This window comes from Monopterus albus, unplaced genomic scaffold, assembly GCF_001952655.1.
Source record: "Monopterus albus unplaced genomic scaffold, M_albus_1.0 scaffold43.1, whole genome shotgun sequence".
NCBI classification, from domain to species: domain Eukaryota; kingdom Metazoa; phylum Chordata; class Actinopteri; order Synbranchiformes; family Synbranchidae; genus Monopterus; species Monopterus albus.
In genome coordinates, this window is record NW_018127923.1 from 1,414,815 (window position 1) to 1,435,762 (window position 20,948).

Consider the following 20,948-nt stretch of genomic DNA (forward strand, 5'->3'; position numbering starts at 1 on the left):
GACGGCCAGGACATGCATGCCGGGCCCCCACACATTTGAGTGACTTTGTGTTGGACTGATGAGGGTTGTGGGGGCACTAACCCTCTCAGGTGGGGGCTATGTGGCGACCCTGACCGGTCGCAAATGTTCGTGTGTTCTGTTCTGGCAAATGTGGGATGGGGGGAGGAACAGGTGCGGGAGGAGATAAAAGGGATGGCAGGTGGGCGTTTTGTTTAGGTTCTGTTGGCGGGCGATGGTGAAGTTCTGGGAGACTGTTTATTCTTTTATTTTCTTGAGAGAGCACATGGTGCCAGTTCATACAGCGTTTTCTTTTGTCTCCATACCGCGTTCAATAAAACCACAAAAAGACAAACCAGGTGTTCTCCTCCTTGTTGAGCCAGGTGCCGGCACACAGCTGGCTAGTTAGCTGTTTCAGCGTAGGACAGGCTCGGCCAGCTCCTCTCAACCTAGCTAGCGGTCGTCACAATACAGTATAATCACAAGATTTATTGATCCTAATTGTAAAATCCACAAGCTACCCAGCAGTAATTCATATTCTAAGCCTATAAGGGTTGAGCTGAATGAACTCCGCCTTTACCAGCTGCAACACTGAATGTGATGTACACAATAATACATCAATAATCATAATGGAATAATATGATGTGCATCAATGTAAACAGTGCCATTTTGCAAAATGAGTACCTTCGGTACTTTAAGTATATTTAATGTCAATATTTTTGTACTTTTACGTAAGGAACATTTTGAATGCAGGACTTTTACTTGTAACTGTTTTTTTTTATTACTGTGGTATTGCTACTTTTACTTAAGCAAACAATTTTAGTACTTCTTCCACCACTGGTAGTGAGATTTACCATCCATACTGGAGGTGCTACCTGAACTCTGGGTTCAGGTCCTGGACTGATGTAGTCTCCTGCTGCACTCCAAGCTCTGGGCCTCATCTAAACATGACTTGCTGTCTCAGGCCTTCTGGTGGCTTCTCTGTGTTTGGGTGAGAAAATTTTAGTTTGATACCAATGCTGTGAGGACTTTTTAACTGATTCTCACATCTTCAAAAGTTCTGCTTGACAGTTCACACTTAGTTTTAAGGGCAGTAAGGAAATGGATTATGCTAATGACTGCCCTCTATAGAAGGACAACCATGTGTGTGTGTATGTGTCTGTTTGTCAGTAAGTCCAGTGCCACCCCTTAGCTCCTTGTGCTCTCACAAACCGATAGAACCAGAGAGGAGCACTGCTGTCTCTCATAGTCACACACACATAGACAGTAAGCACAAAGTGTCCTTCACACAGTTAAACAGGTTGTATGTCTGTGCACAGGTGTATGCACAGACATACACCTGTTCATACACATGCAGTTAAGCAAACCAAGCATTGATGGATATAATTAGCAGCCGCTTTGTTCCTAAACCAAATGTAGAGCAGCTTAATGTTAACATTAAAGAGCAACTGCAGGTTCAGTTGATAATTCTCTGTAGGTTCCTTACTATGCACAGGCCCTTTCACTGTCTCAGTGCTTCCACGTTGTCATTCCATATATAACTATTGTGAAAATAATGACTAAATCTTTATTTTGAGACCTGGTTAAATAAAAGAAATGAGACCCTTGCTGGGGTTTCTCAGCTGTCTCAGCAATCATCTGCTGATTTGTCCTCATTGTGCTACTGTTTAGATCATTTGTATTCAAAGAGCATAGTGGAAAAAACACAGATCCATTAATAAAGCAATACATATAATTGGTGTATGTAGTAAAAACCTTGGTTGTTGGAGGTATTGTCTATGCTGTTAAGGAATGATGGTCAGATTTGTTTTGTTACAAATGTCACATGACAGCTTTCTGATGAAACCTGACAAATCCATTGCTAGTTGTTCTGTTGCCTCTGTGGGAGAGTGGATGCATAAAGACAAGTGCATTAGGGGTTTGACATGAGGATGTCAGGATTTTTAAATTACCTGTAAATAACTTTGTCAGATTTTAAAATGTAGGTTGAATTGATTTAGTATATTTTGTGATTAATTCTGTATATTAGAATTACCATTAAAAGTTAAAAGAGTATTTTCTCCTGTGGGTTGAGACAAATGTTCACTCCAAAACATAAGGAAACTCTCTTGGATCCTTTGTATAATGTAAGAAAAAAGCTTGTCATCTTTAAGAATAGTGTTTTTATTTCGTGACAACCAGACATTTTTGAAATAAGGTTTTCAGGTCACAGTAATATATTTTCTAACAGGTTAACACAAGTTTGAATGATGAACTTTGTTAGGCTGAAAAACATGTTTATATCGAATGAAAAAAAAAACACTGAAGAATATGAAAAAATACAGTCATAACAGTAAAGTAAAACAATATTAATAGTCAACCTGGTTTCTGATTTCTTCTTTAAACAGCCCCACCAGTGGTAATGAAGTGGTGTGTGACTCTGGCTGCCATGCAGGACTCTATGACAGCCTCCCATCACCAAGGGCAGAACGATGGAACCAACACCATATAGGAAAAGAAAAGAAAGAAGAGGATCAAATATAAAACTGCAGTTTGCCTATTTTGATATGGCACAACTGGATGACACCATAAGAGGAGGGAATTAGAGTTTGTAGGCAGATGCACAATAAAAACACAGTAAGAGAGGAGCTAGTGTTGTGTTACAGTGTCCTCAGTAAACTTGATGCTGGCATATGACTGATTCAGAGGGACTAAGTCATTACTACTGTTTTTAAAAAACTGTGCGACTCTGTGCACTCAGGCAGGCTTGTATGGCACTTTTACTTTGTTGTGGAAAAACAGCTTTGGCTGACACATTGCACATTTTGTGTATGTGGCATGTTTCCCACTGTGCACCCAGCAACAGTGGGGTTGCACTAGAAGTTCAAATTTGGTGAACTCTGACCTGAGCCGCTCTGCCCTTTGTGGGTGCAGCCAGTCACCTTTAGACACTGTCTGATCTGAAAGATGACCAGCTAATTACCTTTGTTTTTGAATTGTTTGAGCTGTAAAAGTTAAAGTTGCCCTGGTATCTAGACTAGAAAAAATATGCGCTTAGTCAAAAGATGAAGATGCTGTTACCAGGCTTGTCACAAAAACACTGTTTGAGTCATAGTGATCACACAAACATAATGATCTATTGCCAGAAATATCAGCATCACAGGCGGTTGCTGCTTAGTGCAGCATCTGTTTAGTACAGTGTCCCCTGCTGAGAGTTCTGGAGTGGTAAATACAGCCATGACCAACACAGAACACACAGAGCATGACCCTTGTTTTTAGCTTGCAGCCTTTAGCCCCACCTGCCTGGTGTTAGCATGAATCTACAATCCGTTGTTGTTGGACTAAAAAATGATGTGGCCTACATGTTTGTGGCCTCTGTTTTTTCTCCAGGTATGTTTTCTAGAGTGCAGTCAGAATTGTTATTGGTTACATTTTAATTTGGAGATGAAGGAAAAATTGAACAAACGTGTGGGTCATCTGAACTTTCTTTCCGTTCACTTGTGCATGAACAAGTCAGATTCGGATCTTTACATTGAAAAACACTAATCACTCTCCAGAGAAGGGGTCTGTGTGGAATCAGAGAGGGGAAGCAGCACAGTGTGTAATGTCTGTTGTCTGGTCTGTCCTTTTAACATGGAGGCTCAGCTCTGTGCTCTTCAGCTGGTGGCCTAGGTGACTTTGCCGAGCACCTTTTCAATCCTGAGATAGATGCAGCATGCAGGGCCTGATTTGGTGACAGCTGTGTGAACAAAACCCGGCCCACTACAGCATCACTGAACACATGGAGGACACACAATAAACAGCAAAAAATGCTGGTGAATTAATAGCTGGGGGCAGAAAGGGACATTTGTTTGTTTCTCAGTGTAATGTTAATTGAAGGAAGGGAGGTCACTGAAAATTGCACAAAGACAAGTGGAGTCCACATTTTTTTTTAATGATATGATTGTAAAACAGGTTGTAGTATTCCACAGTGTACAGGGATTGTTCAGGTCTAGGGCCAAAGAGAGGAAGGCTCTTCAAAGCATCATAAATACTGCAGAGAGGATCATTTGGGACTGAACTGCCTGCTATGGACACACTGTACACACAGCGCTGTTGTAAAATGGTGGAGAACATACTGAGAGATCCACGCCACCCAGCTCACTCCCTGCTCAGACACAAAAACTGCACCTACAGCCTCAGGCACAGCAGGGTGGACAGTATCATCACACACAGAACTAGACTTTACAACAGCTTTTTCCCTGCCGCAGTTAGACTGATGGCAAATACGAAAATGTGAGAAATGTGAGAATATATGTGCAATAGCCCCTTACTAGGCTGTGCAGTAACCCCTCACTAGTTCACCAGGCGTAATGACATATCCATCTCCACCATGTGAATTACTAAGTGTGATGTTTGAAGTTCACTGTGGGAAATACTATTAACCTATTTTTGTGTATTATGTTTTAATACTTTGTCACCCTTATGTAACTTTTATTTTAAGACTAAGTGTTCTTTCTGGCTTTTGACTCCTTACCTGACTCCAAAGGAGAGCTGCACAAGAATTCCTATATGTCTAGACTGTCTGTTTATGCATAAATGGCAAATAAAAATCTTGAATAAGGTAACACCCCAGACTAGGTTTGACATAAAGATAGCAGAGAGATATAGGATACTGCTTCTGTCAAAGTGAGGTGTGAAGAGGTAAATTACGACATATGACCCTTAAGCACCACCTACTTTTAACACCTTGTGTCTACCTAGATTAAAGGGCCGATCAGTAACTACATACTTCAAATGATTTCACATATCAGCGTTACTTTTCTACATCGCAACATTTTATTATAGGTTTTATTGGATTTTACTAGGGTTGCCAGTGTGGGGAATAGGACAGAAGGCCACCTGCTTATCATAAAGTCTTCTTTCTCATGGAACTAGTGCAACACCATCGGAGACTAAGGATGAGACATCCCTAGTAGAACTCAACGTTTTGGGAAGTTTACAAGCACCTGTGTTACAGACTTTCTTGCTAATTTCCAAATTTAACTTGCTACTTTAGGTCAGCTATCTTAGAAGCTAGCTAAGCTGGTATCTTAGTTGAGAGCAATGGCTTCCCCCTCTTCCTCTCCTTCTTTCTCTTACTTGGAGTGTCGGGGTAGAGCCTCCTAGACGTAGCTTAGCCCAAGGTAGCCTGGCACTTCACGAGCAGTGGGATCTCAGCCAGTTGGCTGGGTGACAGTTCACAAGGGTCGTAGCTTGAAACAAAAGGTACATCACCTGCCTGTTCATGTTTCAAATCAATTTTCCCCACTCAGCGACACACCCGCTGAGAAGACAACTCTGGTAATTGGTGACTCCATAGTCAGAAACATAAAGCTAGAGACACCAGCAGCCATAGTCAAATGCATTTCTGGGGCCAGAGCAGGCAACATCAAATCCTATTTGAAGCTGCTGACTAAGGATAAGTGTAACAGTGTACAGTAAGATTGTTATTCACATTGGCACTAATGACTCCCGACTTCGCAAGTTGGAGGTCATTAAAATCAATTTTGAGTTGATGTGTAACTTCGCTGAAACAATGTCAGACTCCGTAGTTTTCTCTGGACCCCTACCCAATGTGACCAGTAACATGTTTAGCCACATGTCATCATTCAACCGCTGGTTGTCTAGGTGGTGTCCAGAGAACAGCGTGGGCTTCATAGACACCTGGAAAACATTTTGTGGAAAACCTGGTCTGATTAGCAGAGACGGTATCCATCCCACTTTTCATGCTGCAGCTCTCATATCTAGAAACCTAGACAAGTTTATCTGTCAGCCTAAATTATGACAACGCAGAGATGAGTCCAGGATGCAGGGTCGCAGTCTTAGACTGATATGCGTCTCTTTGCAGCTGCTACCCACCCAAAACTCCCAGTACCCCATAGAGACTGTGTCAAAACTCAACACTTAATAGCCCGACAGTGCTGTTACCAAATTCAAGGAAATAATTCCATCATTATTTACTTCAGTGCCATGTGCCAACACAATGGACGGACGCCACCTTAACTTTACTCCCACACAAGTTGATAATTTTGTTGATAGTACTGCAGCCTCCCTGCATACAACACTTGATACTACTGGTGGAAGTCACCAGTGATCTCCTCCTAGCCTCAGATAAAGCACTTGTCTCCATACTTGTCCTCTTAGATCTCAGTGCTGCTTTTGACACCACTGATCACAGCATCTTATTACAGAGACTTGAACATGTTATTGGGATTAAAGGAACTGCACTAAGTTGGGTCAAATCTTATTTATCAGAAAGATTTCAATTTGTTCATGTTAATGACTAATCTTTCAAGCAGACAGAAGTTAGTCATGGCGTTCCACAGGGCTCTGTGTTAGGTCCAGTTCTCTTCACTTTATAGATGCTCCCTTTAGGCAATATTATCAGGAAGCACAACATAACTTTCCATTGCTATGCAGATGATACTCAATTATATTTATCTATGAACCCAGATGAATCAGATCAGTTGGTGAAACTTCAAGCATGTCTTAAAGACATAAAGGTCTGGATGACCTGTAATTTCTTACTTGTAAGCTCTGACAAAACTGAACTTATTGTACCTGAAAACCTTAGAAATCTGCTGTCTAACTATATAGTTACTCTAGACTGCAGGCCTCTGCATGGCTTCAACACCGTCATCAAGTTTGCAGATGAGACCATGGTGATCGGCCTCATCAGCAACAACAATGAGTCAGCCTACAAGGAGGAGGTACAGCACCTGGCTGTATGGTGTGCTGACAATAACCTGCTCCTTAAAACCGACAAGACCAGGGAAACTCATTTTAGACTACATGAGGAAGAAAGGAGGCACACATGACCCCATCTATATTAATGGGATGGTTGTTGAACGTGTCTCCAACTTCAAATTCCTGGGGACCCACATCTCAGAGGATCTGTCCTGGACCATCAACACCTGCAGCCTGGTTAAGAAGGCTCACCAGCTGTATCACAGTCTGGTATGGAAACTTCTTTGTCTTCGAACCACAAGGCACTTCAGTGGGTGGTGAAAACTGCCCAAAGCATCACAGGGACTCCACTTCCAGCCACTGAGGGTGTCCACAGGGAACACTCTCTCCAATGTGCTCGCAGCATTCTCAAGGACTCCTCTCACCCTGATCACAAACTGTTTGACCTCCTGCCCTCTGGGAGGCACTTCAGGAGCCTCCGGACCAAAACCAGTAGACTCAGGAACAGCTTCTTCCCCACAGCTGTCTCCTTACTGAACTCTGTCCCCCGCTGAACCCCCACTGCCTTCCTCTATACCACTACACACACCTCACCCCTTCTCATCTCTCCTTCCAGGACTTATGCAGTACACTTCTGTTACCTGTAACACTGAAGTGATCTGTTAATTTGCACATACTCTACTCACAGGATACTGCTCTGTATTCATTTGCACACTGTTCATATGCAGATAATATATATTTATATTTATCTTTGCACTATTTACATCCATTGAACTGTTCACTCAGTTAACTTATCTTTTTATTCTGCACTGTTTCATTCCATCTCATCCCATTGCACTAGTGTTCCATAAGCTTAATGTAACTTGTCCATTACCTGTAATTTAAATCCATAGTCTGTTGTATATCATACATTAGCCTACATATCTTACTGTAAATATCAACTGTACATATCCATCGGTAAATTAGTTCTGACTGCACAGACTGCAGATACTGCGCACTCTACACTGCTGTTGTTGCACTTCTGGTTAGATGCTAAACTTCATTTCGTTGCCTTGTACTTGTACTTGTACTTGTACATAGGTAATGACAATAAAGTCAAGTCTAGTCTAGTCTAATTTAATCTAATCTAATCTAGATGACATAGCTCTGGTCTCCAGTACTGCTGTGAGGAACCTTGGAGTCATTTTTACCAGGATATTTCCTTTAAATCACACATAAACCAAGTCTCTAGAACTGCCCTCTTTCACCTGTGTAATATCGCAAATATCAGGAGCATCCTGTCTCAAAGTGATGCTGAAAAACTGGTCCATGCATTTGTTATGTCCAGACTCAGGATGTCCCAATAATTCTGTAAAAAGCCTCCAGTTAATCCAAAATGCTGCAGCCAGAGTACTGACAGGAACTAGCAAGAGAGATCATATCTCTCCCATATTAGCTTCTCTCCACTGGCTCCCTGTAAAATCCAGAATAGATTTAAAATCCTTCTCCTAATATACAAAGCCCTTAATGACAAGGCGCCATCATATCTTAAAGACCTCATAGAGCCTTACCATCCTAACAGAGCACTTCACTCTCAGAGTGCAGGTCTACTTGTGGTTCCTAAAGTCCACAGAAGTAGAATGGGAGGCAGAGCCTTTAGTTATCAAGCTCCTCTCCTATGGAACCTGCTCCCAGTCTCAGTTCGTGAGGCAGACACCCTCTCTACCTTTAAGATTAGACTTAAGACTTTCCTTTTTGATAAAGCTTATAGTTAGGGCTGGATCAGGTGACCCTGAGCCTTCCCTTAGTTATGCTGCTATAGGCCTAGGCTGCTGGGGGGAGTTTTTCCTCCCTGCTGTCACCAAGTGCTGCTCAAGGGGGATTTGTTGGGTTTTTCTCTATAATAATAATAATAATAATAGTAGTCAGGTCTAGACCTTACTGTGTAAAGTGTCCTGAGATGACTTTTGTTGTGATTTGGCGCTATACAAATAAAATTGAATTGAATTAATTGATTAAATATTAAATTAATATTGTAAATAATTCGCATAAGCAAACGAAATGCTGCTGTTTAATGCCAACATAGTTTAACCCTGATAGTTTTGTTAGGTGTATGAGTTAAATTTATAATAAAATAAATAGGGTAATTCCCTTAAGCATAGGGAAATGCAGCTTTTTCATGCAAACATATAAGGAATTTTAGATTTAATTGTTTTGATAAATAGCCTTTGTGTGTGGCGTTTGCATGTTCTCACTGTGTGTGTTGGTTCTCTCTGGGTACTCCAGCTTCCTCCCACAGTCCAAAGACATGCACCTTAGGTTGACTAGAAACTCTAAATTACCCATAGGAGTGAGTGTGAGTGTGTCTGGCTGTTTGTTTATATGTCAGTCCTGTGACAGACTGGCGGGCTCTGTCCCCCGCCTCTCACCCACTGTCAGCTGGGATTGGCTCCAGCCCCCCTGCAACCCTGTTCAGGAATAAGTGGTATATATAATGGATATATGGATGGAAAATCAGTTTGAATCAAAAAGTATGCCTGTCTTTTGTGAAAATAAAATCATGAGGCAGAGCTTTGACCAGATCCTGGGGGAGGCTGGAGATATTGAGTCCGAGTGGACCATATTCTCCACCTCCATTGTCGATGCGGCCGTTCGGAGCTGTGGCCGTAAGGTCTCCGGTGCCTGTTGTGGTGGAAATCCCCGAACCCGGTGGTGGACACCGGAAGTAAGGGATGCCGTCAAGCTGAAGAAGGAGTTCTTTCAAGCTTGGTTGGCTCGTGGGACTCCTGAGACAGCCGACGGGTACCGGCAGGGCCAGCGGGGCGCCGCCCCGGGGGGTGCGGCGGTAAAAAAGCAATTGACCAACAGTCTGGAGGATTTAACACTCACATTAACATCCTTTTTCTTCTGACATGAACAAAACGTGATTGAAAGACCCTGGGTTACACAATAAAAGTAATGGAATAATGATTTTATGTGTTAAGTCTAATTATTGGGCTCCTGACACACACACACACACACACGCACACACACACACACACATACACAGTAGCATCAGAGTTAAAAAAAAAAAATGTTTTTTTGTTAAACTTGCAGACATCTCTGATCTTTTGATGTGGCAAACTACTGATATACAAACATACTGTAAATAGATTGGTGCAGTATGTTAACTGTGAGATGTGAAGGACATAGCGAATGCCTTGATAATCCTACATCATGAATGAGACCGGCTTGGCTGTGAGATTGCCCAGATGTGAGAGAAATGTTGGAGGAGGAGGAGGAAACAAACGATCATCTTCTAGTTAGATCTTATGACTCCCACAGCTCCAGTGGTTGGCCTGCTGTAAACAGCCCATCCACCCATGGCCCAGTTTGATGAAAGGGTCTTTCTGGGATTATTCGCCCCCCCTCTGTCGCAGTCTTTGCAATCAGCCAGCGCATCCTCAAACCCTGCTGTGTGTACATGTATGACCGCAGCAAAGTATACACAGCTTTCCACCCCCGAAGTGGATTCTGCAAAACGGACCAGGCATTGTAATCATTAGGGTCATGCTTGAGACGCTTTGGGTGTGCTGGCACAGCACCAAGGCTGTTTAACCCTGACCCACCACCCTGTAAACCCCCTGTCCTTTCAAACATACACACCAAGCCTCTGCCCCAGCTCCAAGGGTTAATGTTGCATGAAATGGTATCACAGGCCTTGTCCATCCCAGAGATCTTCAGTGTTGTTAGCAGTAATGGGATGGAGCAGGAGGGAGAAGCCTCCTTTGTAGAGCTACTCAGGGGAGACCCATATCAAGTAGCAGGCTGAGATTTTCATCTCTTAAAATATTATTATGAAAGTGGTTTCCACTGTCTTCTGAGCATCTCTGATGTGCCTGTGCACGCTGAGTGTGTCTATGTGTGTGTGTTTACTGCTTATCTACTGGATGTCTGCCTCTGGTATTTCTAAAAACATTAGTGTAGTCATGGTAACACAAATGATGAACACTTCTCTCCCCTCCACCTTTTGCTGAGGACATCAGTATCAGCAGTGTTGTACAGTATAAAGTACTACAACAACTAAAAATGCACTAGCCTTGTAATACAGTAGCAGGAGGAGCTGGAGGAAGTGTCTGGAGAGAGGGAAGTCTGGGCATCTTAATCATCTGCTTAGACTGCTGCCCCCGCGACCCGGTCCCGGATGAGCGGAGGAAAATGGATGGATGGATGGAGGTTAAACAAGTGTTTAATGACATGTATTATACATTTATTATTATGAACCTCTGGAAAAGAGGATGGTGGGGGTGTGGGGGATGGTGCGGAATTGGAAGCAAAGGTACTAAAATTGTGATGTCACCCCTCTGTCATAAATCACTCACCTCAGTTTGACAGATGGAGCATTCTGTATTCTCTCTGGCCAAAACTGTTCAACAGTGTCTCTTTTTACCCTGTTGCCATAAAAACATCTCATTGACATAAATGTTTATTTTTGGGGGTCAGACCTTGTCATGTAGAAAAAGAAGTTGAAAACTGGCTTGAAAAAGACTGGCTATACAAAATCATCTTTTTGTCTTTTTTGTCTTTTTGTTTCCCCCTGTCAGAAGTAGCACCTGTGTATTTACATATGCACTTTATAAGGTTACTTTTAAACCTGGACATGACCTTTTCCCACTCAATAAAAATGTTTACATTTTCATAGACTATGCTTACTGCAAGAATGATTCTCATCATCATCAGGAACTTCATAATCTTCATAATCAAGCTGATCATCATACTTCTCCTCAGGATGTACATCTCTTTAAACAGAGTTTGCCTTTGTTAGGTGAGTCCTCTCTAGTCCTGCTGTACAAACTGCTGGGCTTTGGTCTCCATGCCCTGATCCAAGGTTTTAACCTGAAGAGTTTTGGAAAGAAGAAGAGGAGGAGGAGGGAGGACGGGAGTTAGATGAGGAGGGGAGGAAGTTTCGTTCTCAGTGGAATCACTGAACTCCAAATCTTAGGGCCTTAGGGTCCTGGATTTCAATCTGGAACATAAACAGAGAGAAGAGCGACTGTGTCAGCATGGCTGCAGAAGTTCTATATCCTTATAGCTGAAAACAGGAAACACATGGATGCACTACTGAGGTGAGAAAGGGAAAGCTCCACAACGTGCCTGGTTGGGCATGAGAAAGAGAAGAGGGGACAACACGAGGGAGGTTCAGGACTCATTCATGCCCTATCAGCAATGACACACCATGAGTTTTATTTTTATGGAGCCACAGATATGACAAAAGTAACTAACACGTCTTTAATATATACTTCAAACTCTACAGGGTTGATAGGATCCATTTGACTTTGTGAAACTGAAAGTATCATGGAACAAATAAATAATACATTGAGTTAAAACAAGTAAAGAAAAAGAAAAAAATAACCACTGACCTGTCTGGAGTTGCAGTGACTGACAACAACATCCACATACAGCACACTATTACAGTCACAAAACAGTATATAACAAAATAACCCACTGGCTTCAACCTTGTCCATGTTTCCTCAAAGCAAACCTCAAGCTGTCACTTTTCATCTGGTGATATGGTGGAAACTCAAACACAACAAACTTTTACTTACTTTCTGATTTTTGTTCCTGAGAATATTTTGCTGTATTGTACTTGAACTTACCCGGTGTCAGACATGCACCTCTTTATGCAGATGTTACATTTACTGTAAGTAAACTTCCCAACAGCAATCACAGTAGGACAGACATTCCTGCATCACTGTGAACATGGCACAGGTCTGAACTGAGTCCTGTCAGATTCATGTAAAGGCTGCAGAACCACAAGTTAAACAAGTGGAGAGAGTGTGAAATATACATCCTGTACTATCTTCTAAGATCATTGCAATGCATTTATTATTTCAGTCATAATCTCTTATGCACAAAAACAGTTTAAGGAATGAAGAAATGCTCTAAAAGAGCTGGGATTGGTTTGTTGAGGAGATTCTTCTCTTATCAGATCAGTCTACTAAAAATATTTCCCTTGCAGTGTGACTTGGGCAAAAGAGGTTGAAAACCCCTGTGCAATCGGAGCATTAATCTGGTCAGCAGTCTCTCACCATGTTTTTAATGTTCATTCATGCCAGCTGCATAGAATATGTTACCTCGATCTTCCATCTTGAAGACAAATCTCAGAATTTGTATTTCTGCTCTGAAGTGTGAGGGTGAGGATGCACTAGACCAACATCCTTCAGGCACAGACAGCCCTGGAGTGAAAGCAGCTGAGCAGTCTGATCTGAGAATATGTTGCAACATCAGTGACACAGAACAAACCCCATTTGAGCATTAATGTCATGATCTTGATTTGTTTTCAGATTTGCTGTCCTGTTAAACCTGATGCATCTGCAGGTCTAAAGAACCTTAAACAACTTCCTTCATTCATTAGAAATAGTTCTAGCTTCAAGATCTCTTATTTCTCATTTAATTTGTATAATGAGTAATAGCTACTGTGCAATCATGAACAAGAAGAACATCTGAAGTCTTACAGCAGTAAACATGTTCATTGTGTCCTACTGTCAATTCCTTTCAGTCACATGCAAGGCTGAAAAGACCTGTGCCAGAGAGACACAGAGTTTGTATAAAACATTTGGACATAATGAATCATTTCTACAAAACATGAAACATTCTAATCACAACCTGGCTTACTGACCTGACCTGAAAATGCCAAGTCTGGGGAGCGCCTGGCTGTTCACCAGCTAGTTGCTAACAGAAGTAGTTTGCTGAAACTGCAGTTTGACATGCAGCAGTCACGTTATCACATCATCGTTATTAATAGTTTGTGATTTTGTATAGCCACCTCTGCATTTAATCTCCTTTCTCAGTCTGCTGCTCTGCTCCAGCTGGCTGTAGATGGAAATGAGAGAGGCATCAGAGGGGCTCTGACATATGAGTCAGCGTGAGCCAACCACGTGTGGGAAATGAAACAGGCCAGAAATAAACAAACCCATAGAAACACAATAATGCTCACACCTTAATACATTTACAGACTCCCTTTAAATGTCACTTCTTTCATTCCTCTTTTCAAATCAGTAGTGAGGGCTAAGAAGGAGCATTTCTATTTTATGTGGGTTTGCTCTAACATGAAATTCTAAAAATATTCATTTATCAAAAGATGAAGGATATGAAGGATAAATAAATACTCGTATGACTGCATATCCTCTTAATAAATAAACAGAAAAACACACAGAAGCTCTTGATGCAAATGGGAGCTGCTTACTGGCCAGTCAATAACTAGGACCATTTAACTCAGCAACTCAATTAAGGAAGCAGCAATCTGATCTGCTGTCCTAACCTTCCATTATAGACCCCAGGGTCAGAGCTACTTCTGAAGGAGCACCCTGTTTGGCTGGGTGAAGGAGGTGGGAGGATACTGATAAATGATGGTTCACCCTCCACTCAGGCTGTGGATGGTGAAGTGTAGGGGATTATTGTATTATTAATCTGTTTAAGATGACCCCACATTCTGGCTCGGTAACACTGGGTGGATGCTAAATGTGGTGCTGATGGACTTGATGCTACAAACTGTAATCACTGTACTTCCCAGTCTGAAAAAGTCATACCAGTCATACCAACAAAGGACAACACTTACATAACACAATCCCCCACACCATGCCTCTACTGCTCCATTGGTGGGCAAACATGGGTACAATACATATGGTTTTCCGACCTGGTCTCATTCCCAGGGCATCAAGTACTGAGGTTACTGTATGTCACCTACCCTTGGTGTCGGTGGTAGGTGCACAGGCTTTTCAAATATACCATACCATACCATACCATACCATACAAACTTTATTTATAAAGCACTAAAACAACCAAGGTGGACCAAAGTGCTGTACATTACAAAACAATAAATCAAAGAGACACAACCCACAAGCACAAATAAGATTGACACCAAAATATGAAAACATGAATCAATAAAAATAAATAAAATCAACACCAATATAAAATATCAAAATGCTAATGAAAATAAATGAGTTTTTAAAAGAGACTTAAAAACAGACGAAGAAGCTTGTCTGATGGGCAGCGGTAAATCATTCCAAAGTTTGGGACCAGCGACTGCAAAGGCCTGGTCGCCTCTAAGCTTATGCTTTGTTCTAGGCACACTCAAAAGAAGCTGATTGGCTGACCTCAGAGAACGTGTGGGTGTATGCCAGTGAAGCAAATCGGATAAGTAGGGTGGTGCAGAGCCATGAAGGTATTTAAAAACAAAAAGTAAAATTTTATAATGAACCCTAAAATAAACAGGTAACCAGTGCAGGGAAGCTAAAACTGGAGAGACGTGCTCATAGTTTCTCATACCTGTTAAAAAACGTGCTGCGGCATTTTGGACCATCTGGAGGCGAGTGATGGAAGACTCACCAATCCCCAGATACAATGTGTTGCAGTAGTCCAGTTGGGAGGTGATAAAAGCATGAATAAGCGTCTCAAAGTATTGTCTAGAGACCACAGATTTTACTTTGGCCAACTGTCTTAATTGAAAAAAACTGGATTTAACAACAGCTGCAATTTGGCTGTCAAATTTCAGGTCAGAATCCATCTTAACACCCAGATTTGAAATATTTTTCTTATTGTATTGAGCCAAAATATATGTTATATACAGTATATACTGTACATAACAAGGCAAAACTTGAAAGGAGGTGGCTGGGGCAGATGGATGGGTCAAGCAAACATCATACTTTCCCACAAGAGAGCCGAGTTATTGGATGCCGTGTTTCAAGATGGTGCCCATTCATTCCAGTGAAAGTTGAGTCTGTCCATGTTAAAGCATGTACATTAGAGTCCTTTGCTTTTTGAAGTTGCTACTCCCCCCACTTGATTAAATAGGTTAAAAAAGACATTATGAAATAATTAAATGAATACATTCTTTAAAATATATTTAAAAACAATTTGTGAAATAATTTTACATTTAATGAATGAATATTATATTTTAATGACATTTTATTTCCTGTCTCTTTGCATCATGTCAGCACTAGCATGAGGCTCTAGAATCAATCACCTCTGCTCCTCCCAGCCCTCCCTCTCCCTACTCGCTCCACTCCACTCTGCACTCCCTACAGCCTGCTGGGAACGTGAATCACACAGTATCACATTTTGGCAAGAAATTCACAAAGTTAGTGGGCAGCTTTCAATTAATGGGCACTAAAATAATGAATCTCACAGAGCCGATTGCCCTGCTTCATGTCTACAGTAACCACAGCCCAAGTGTGTAGCAGCTTCAACTACACAACAGGTGGACATGACACATTTACAGTGAGCACTGTCAGGAAGTGGTGTATGAAGCTCCCGTGAATGTGGAGGTGTGAACCCGATTAAAGAACCAGTAGTCAGAGGCAAGGTGGACAGTGTTTATTACTTTCTTTAGGAAACTCAGATGAGGGAGGGACAGACTCAGAAAGCCTGTATAGATGAGGTGAACCCCAGTTGACGTCAGTCGGTGATGTCACGGGATAGAGGGAATTCCTCCGAGTGCAAGGAGGGAGACTGACAAGTAATAGTACACCCACAACTCACAGGGCGGAGTCCAAGAAAAACCCACAGGGTGTTTCTTTATTAAACGTCTTTGCTAAAAAGAACGGGGAATCAACAAACCCAGTACGAAGGATTAGGCTGGGCTCTTTTCACATTCAAAGTCCAAGGTCACCTGTCAGCGTACTCACAATACGGGGCAGGCAACACTCAAGGTTGTGGAGGCAGTCCAGAGTCAGAACAGAAACAGCTCAGGGGTTCAGAGGGTCAGGCAAATCGCAAATCTCTAGGTCTGGTCCATGGTCAAGGTACACAGCAGTCCAATAGGTTAGGGCAAGGCAGAATCTTTGGTCGGTAATGCTGGCAGGGTCTTGATCTCAGGGTAGTAGGCGCTAGAAGATAAATGGCTGGGGAGTCTAGACAAAGCATAGGACAATCTGGCAGCTTCCTACTAGGTGAGAAACTGCTATATGCTGTCGTAGGCAGGTGTGAGTAATTGGGGAGCAGGTGAAACCAATGTGAGTGATGAGGTTAAGCTCCCGGGAGTCAGGGTGAGCTGGGAACAGGAAGTGGTGTGAAAGTAAAAGTGGATTACCAGAAACCGAAGACCAGGGATCATGACAAGCATAGTCTGTGAACAGTGGCAAGGTCACGGTCACAGTCAAAGTGTTTATTCACCATATACACAGTTAAGAAACATGTTTCCCTGTACAATGAAATTCTTACTTTGCTATGTATCACAACATTTACAGCTCAATAATACACATAACATTCGCACTTAACATTCGCTAGTACCATATAACCGAACAACCATAACTTAAGGTGGAGAACATTCCAATAAAACAAGTTCACACAACTCAAGTATCATGTATCAAGTTGGTAATTAATAGTTCATCCCGACTGGTTTTTTTCCGGCATACAACAAAAGTTTCTTTACTCAATCCCTTATAACATTTAAGCTAACAGCTAACTCACCGAGATGTCATATACGATTTCCAGCTTCCTAACTGTCCTTTGCTCCTCCGAATCTGTAGTTCACAACTCACTTGTCGTGTTACACTTTACAACCAGAGTTATTTCCTCAACTTCAAATAATTTGTGTGTAGTGTCAGTATGTCAGGTGAAATCTCGTTCGGGATATTACCACCGCGCTCTCTGCCTCACTGTACCAAATGAAGGGAAAAAAATAAAGGAGGAGAGGAAGAAAACTCTCCAACGTTACTCCTGACATGGCCACTAGGGGGGCTAACTGACCACAATCCTGAAACTAACATTTCTCCTGTTCCCCTAAAGGACCTGTCCACCTTTCATCTATGTAGTCAGTGTTTTGACAGTTTGTCAAAACAAATAGCTAATCTCACCATCACATGTGAATCTTCATTCTTTTCTATGTGATATAAAATCCGCTAGTAGCAATTGGCTACAGAAGCAAATAAAAATACAACAAGTACACAATATAATTCAGAGAGAATATATGCTACGTGGGAGCCGTGTAGTGCAAATACTCAACAGTGTGTGTACAATTATGCATGTGCAAAATGCATATGTAAACAGTACAGGTGGAATTACATGAGATAGATCCTGAGTCAGCTGTTTAGGAGTCTGATGGCAGTTGGAAAGAAAGCATTTTTCAGTCTAGAGGTCCTGCATTTCACACTTCAGAGACATACTGTAAGTGTGGGTCTTGATGCTGGTGGAATTTAGGAAGCACTGACTTTAGGTCGAAGTGATTAAAATCACCCTCAACAATAAATGCAGCCTCTGGGTGTGCAGTCTGTTATTTGCTAATGGCCACATGAAGTTCTTTCATAGCAAGTTTGGCATTAGTGTCTGGAGCTATATAGGTTGTGATCATTATAGTTAGTGTATTCCCTATGCAGATAAAAAGGTTTACACTTTGGGAGGCAACAGTGGTGCGGTGGGTAGAGCAGTCATCTCCCAACCAGAAGGTTGAATGTTTGAATCTTGGTGCCTGCAGTCCGCATGTCAAAGTATCCTTGGGCAAGACACTAAACCCCCCATTGCCCGTGATGGCGGAGGGAGTCTTGGTGTTAGAATGGAGAGGAGTCTTTGCACAATATAGTGTTGCCTGGTCCCATGATTAATTTGTATGTGGTGTTACGACCATATGTCTTGGAATTAAATGAGTGATGCTCTCATATCTAAGGACAGGTTTCCCATTGGTTGATGGGATCAGTGAGTGGTTGTTCAGAGGATTCCTTCTCCTCTGGAGTAGTTAAAATTTAAGTTTTTAGTGCAATCTTAAACAGCTTGTCTCCTCTGAAGTGTCAGTGTCTCCGCATCCTATTTGATGAGAATTAGGTTTATTGCCAGGCCAGAGGTTATGTACTGTATATCCTGCAAGAAGGTGAAACAATAGAAAGGGGTTTTGGGGTGTTAAGCATGTCAGAAGGAACAGAGCTCCCTGTCCTTGATGTGGTAAGGTATTTGCACATGGTCAGGACCTCTAGACTGAAAAACTCTTTCTTTCCCTCTGCCATCAGATTCCTAAACAGCTGACAGGAGTTTACTACCAGGAAATATGTCATGTAATGATGTACTGACGACCTGTACTGTTTACATTCTCAGTTTGCACATGCATAATTGCACATTGACTGTTCACTACTGCACATGCTGCTCCCATGTAGCATACATTCTCTTATTATATTCTTATATATTTTTATTATATCTCTTTCATTTGCTGCTTAAAGCGCCTTAGATTTTGTGTTACTTATTTATCTACTTTATATTTCATTTGTATTGTGTGGCATTCATGTGGATGGCAAAGTAAGAATTTCATTGTACAGGGAAATGCGTATCCGTAGTGTGCATATGACAATAAACACTTTGACTTTGACTTTGCCCATCTGCTGTCAGCTTTGTTACAAAAGCTCCACAACACAAAAATCCTTTCCAAATACCAGTAAAGCTGTCCAGGGGTGGAGGAAAGGGAAGATTTCAACTCACACAAAGTTGGTAAAGTGATTTTACTGGATCATTCAAACAAAGCTTGATGATATTTTCTGTGGCTGCGTGAATGTAGAAAAAGAGTGAGATATTAGACAGAAATCAGAAACCAGTACCTCATCCTTCTGGAATCTAACATGTAACCATGGAAATGTCCTCCACACAGAGGAATTGTTGGAGTTGTATTCTTTATTTGGCTTAAGGCAGCCTAACAGTTTTTACTTCCTCTTATGATGCTGCAGTCTCCAGAACACAAGTCAAACACAACAAATGCTGCAGACAACATTTACTGTAACACACCAGCTAAAAATAGCCACAGGTGAAGAATTCACTGTGGTTTATTTGAGGACAGTAAGGGACTGCTGTTAGCTTAGTCTGCACCAGTGAGGGCTACACTGCCATCGTTACAAGTTACTACATGTCTCCATTTATTGAAGTTTGTAAAATGCTACTGTATGTAATGTTCCTTCTGACCAACTGAAGTGAAAAAGATATTCATTTATTCAGGTCAGAGCCAACATAATTAAATTGCTCAGAAAACACTTAATCAACACATCATCAATTTAAGATGTGTTCATATTTCATTAAGCTTCAATAATTTAGCGCATTCAGCAATTTTTAAGTGTATTTCAATTTGGCTGATATTGTTTGTTTTTTAATTGTAAAATCTGATAATTAGCTGAAACACTGCATGTATCAACTTGGTACAACTTCCTGTTTTGTGCTTTTATTTTGTAGTCATTTTCTCTCTTGTTATCTTAACAACCAGAACTTTAACTGCCACTGATTGCCCTCAGTTGCCTTCACCTGTTGCTCATGTGATTCCCTGGCTTTATGTTCACCTCACATAGTTAGCTGCTGCTTCATCTTTTCATCACATCATGTTTTTTGCAAGTGTTTCATCTCATGTTATCATCACCTGCTTTGTCTTTGCCTGTTCTCATTTGGTTTTTTTTTGCCTGGCCTCTGCCCTTTCATGGACTCTGGTTTATTTGTTCATTTTCTTTGTTTACTTTGCATGTTAATCATGGTTCTTCTTTTTGTTTTTAATATTTGTCGTGGTCCCTGACAGTTTTTCTCATTTTCATCTTTTTGCATAGTGTTCATATTTAGTTTCTATAATCAGCTTGAGCTTTTTTTGTTTCATGTGCTGTTTTGTTTAGTATAGTTCTCACTAGAGTATTTTGTTAGTTACCCCTGCCAAAGGTGGAAGTTGTTTTTCCTGGCATTGCTGGTTTGTTTATTAACAACATAACTCAAAAAGTAATGAATGGATTTTATTGATTTGATTGTTTGCTGTATTTGTTGTGTCTTGTTGCTTTTCTTCCTTTTGTCTGTCCTCTATCCACTCACCCCAACCAGTCGAGGCAGAAGGCCGCCCACCTGTTGGAGGCTTCTTCCATTAAAGGGAGTTTTTCCTCTCTGCTGTTGCTAAGTGCTGCTCAAGGAGGATTTGTTGGGTTTTTCCGCTATTATAATAATAATAGTCAGGTCTAGACCTTACTTTGTAACGTGTCCTGAGTTTACTTTTGTGGTGATTTGGTGCTATACAAATATATTTGAATTGAATTGAAATTTTTTGGAGATGTAGGCTTATATTTCGTGGCTACGGACCCGGAAAAAGTGGCTGCGGTGAGAGACTGGCCCACTCCGCAGAACATAGCGGAGCTGCGCAGCTTTCTAGGACTGGCATCCTACTATCGGCGGTTCGTGAGAGGGTTTGCCACAGTGGCGGCGCCCCTCCATCAGCTGACAAACAAAGGCCGGGGGTTTGAGTGGAGCGAAGACTGTGCTGCTGCTTTTGGTCAGCTAAAGGCAGCGCTGGTGGAGGCACCGGTCCTCGC

The 20,948-nt window shown here is 41.7% G+C and overlaps 1 protein-coding gene across 3 annotated transcripts in view; it reads right to left on the minus strand.

The window, feature by feature from the left end:
* Positions 1–2,269: 2,269 nt before the first annotated feature.
* Positions 2,270–20,948, minus strand: part of lhfpl4a (LHFPL tetraspan subfamily member 4a) — a 45,638-nt gene continuing 26,959 nt past the window's right edge. The window contains exons 3-4 of one of the 3 annotated variants that reach the window (XR_002274938.1): positions 11,356–11,668; positions 2,270–2,445 (exon numbers count right to left, since the gene is read on the minus strand). Coding sequence is in view for 1 of the 3 variants with exons in the window: in XM_020599913.1 (XP_020455569.1) it covers positions 11,664–11,668 (5 nt within the window). In the remaining 2 variants the exon portion in view is untranslated. Of the gene's footprint in view, positions 2,446–10,862; positions 11,669–20,948 lie in introns of those variants that run through there. The other 2 variants (XR_002274939.1, XM_020599913.1) reach the window with 2 other exon arrangements.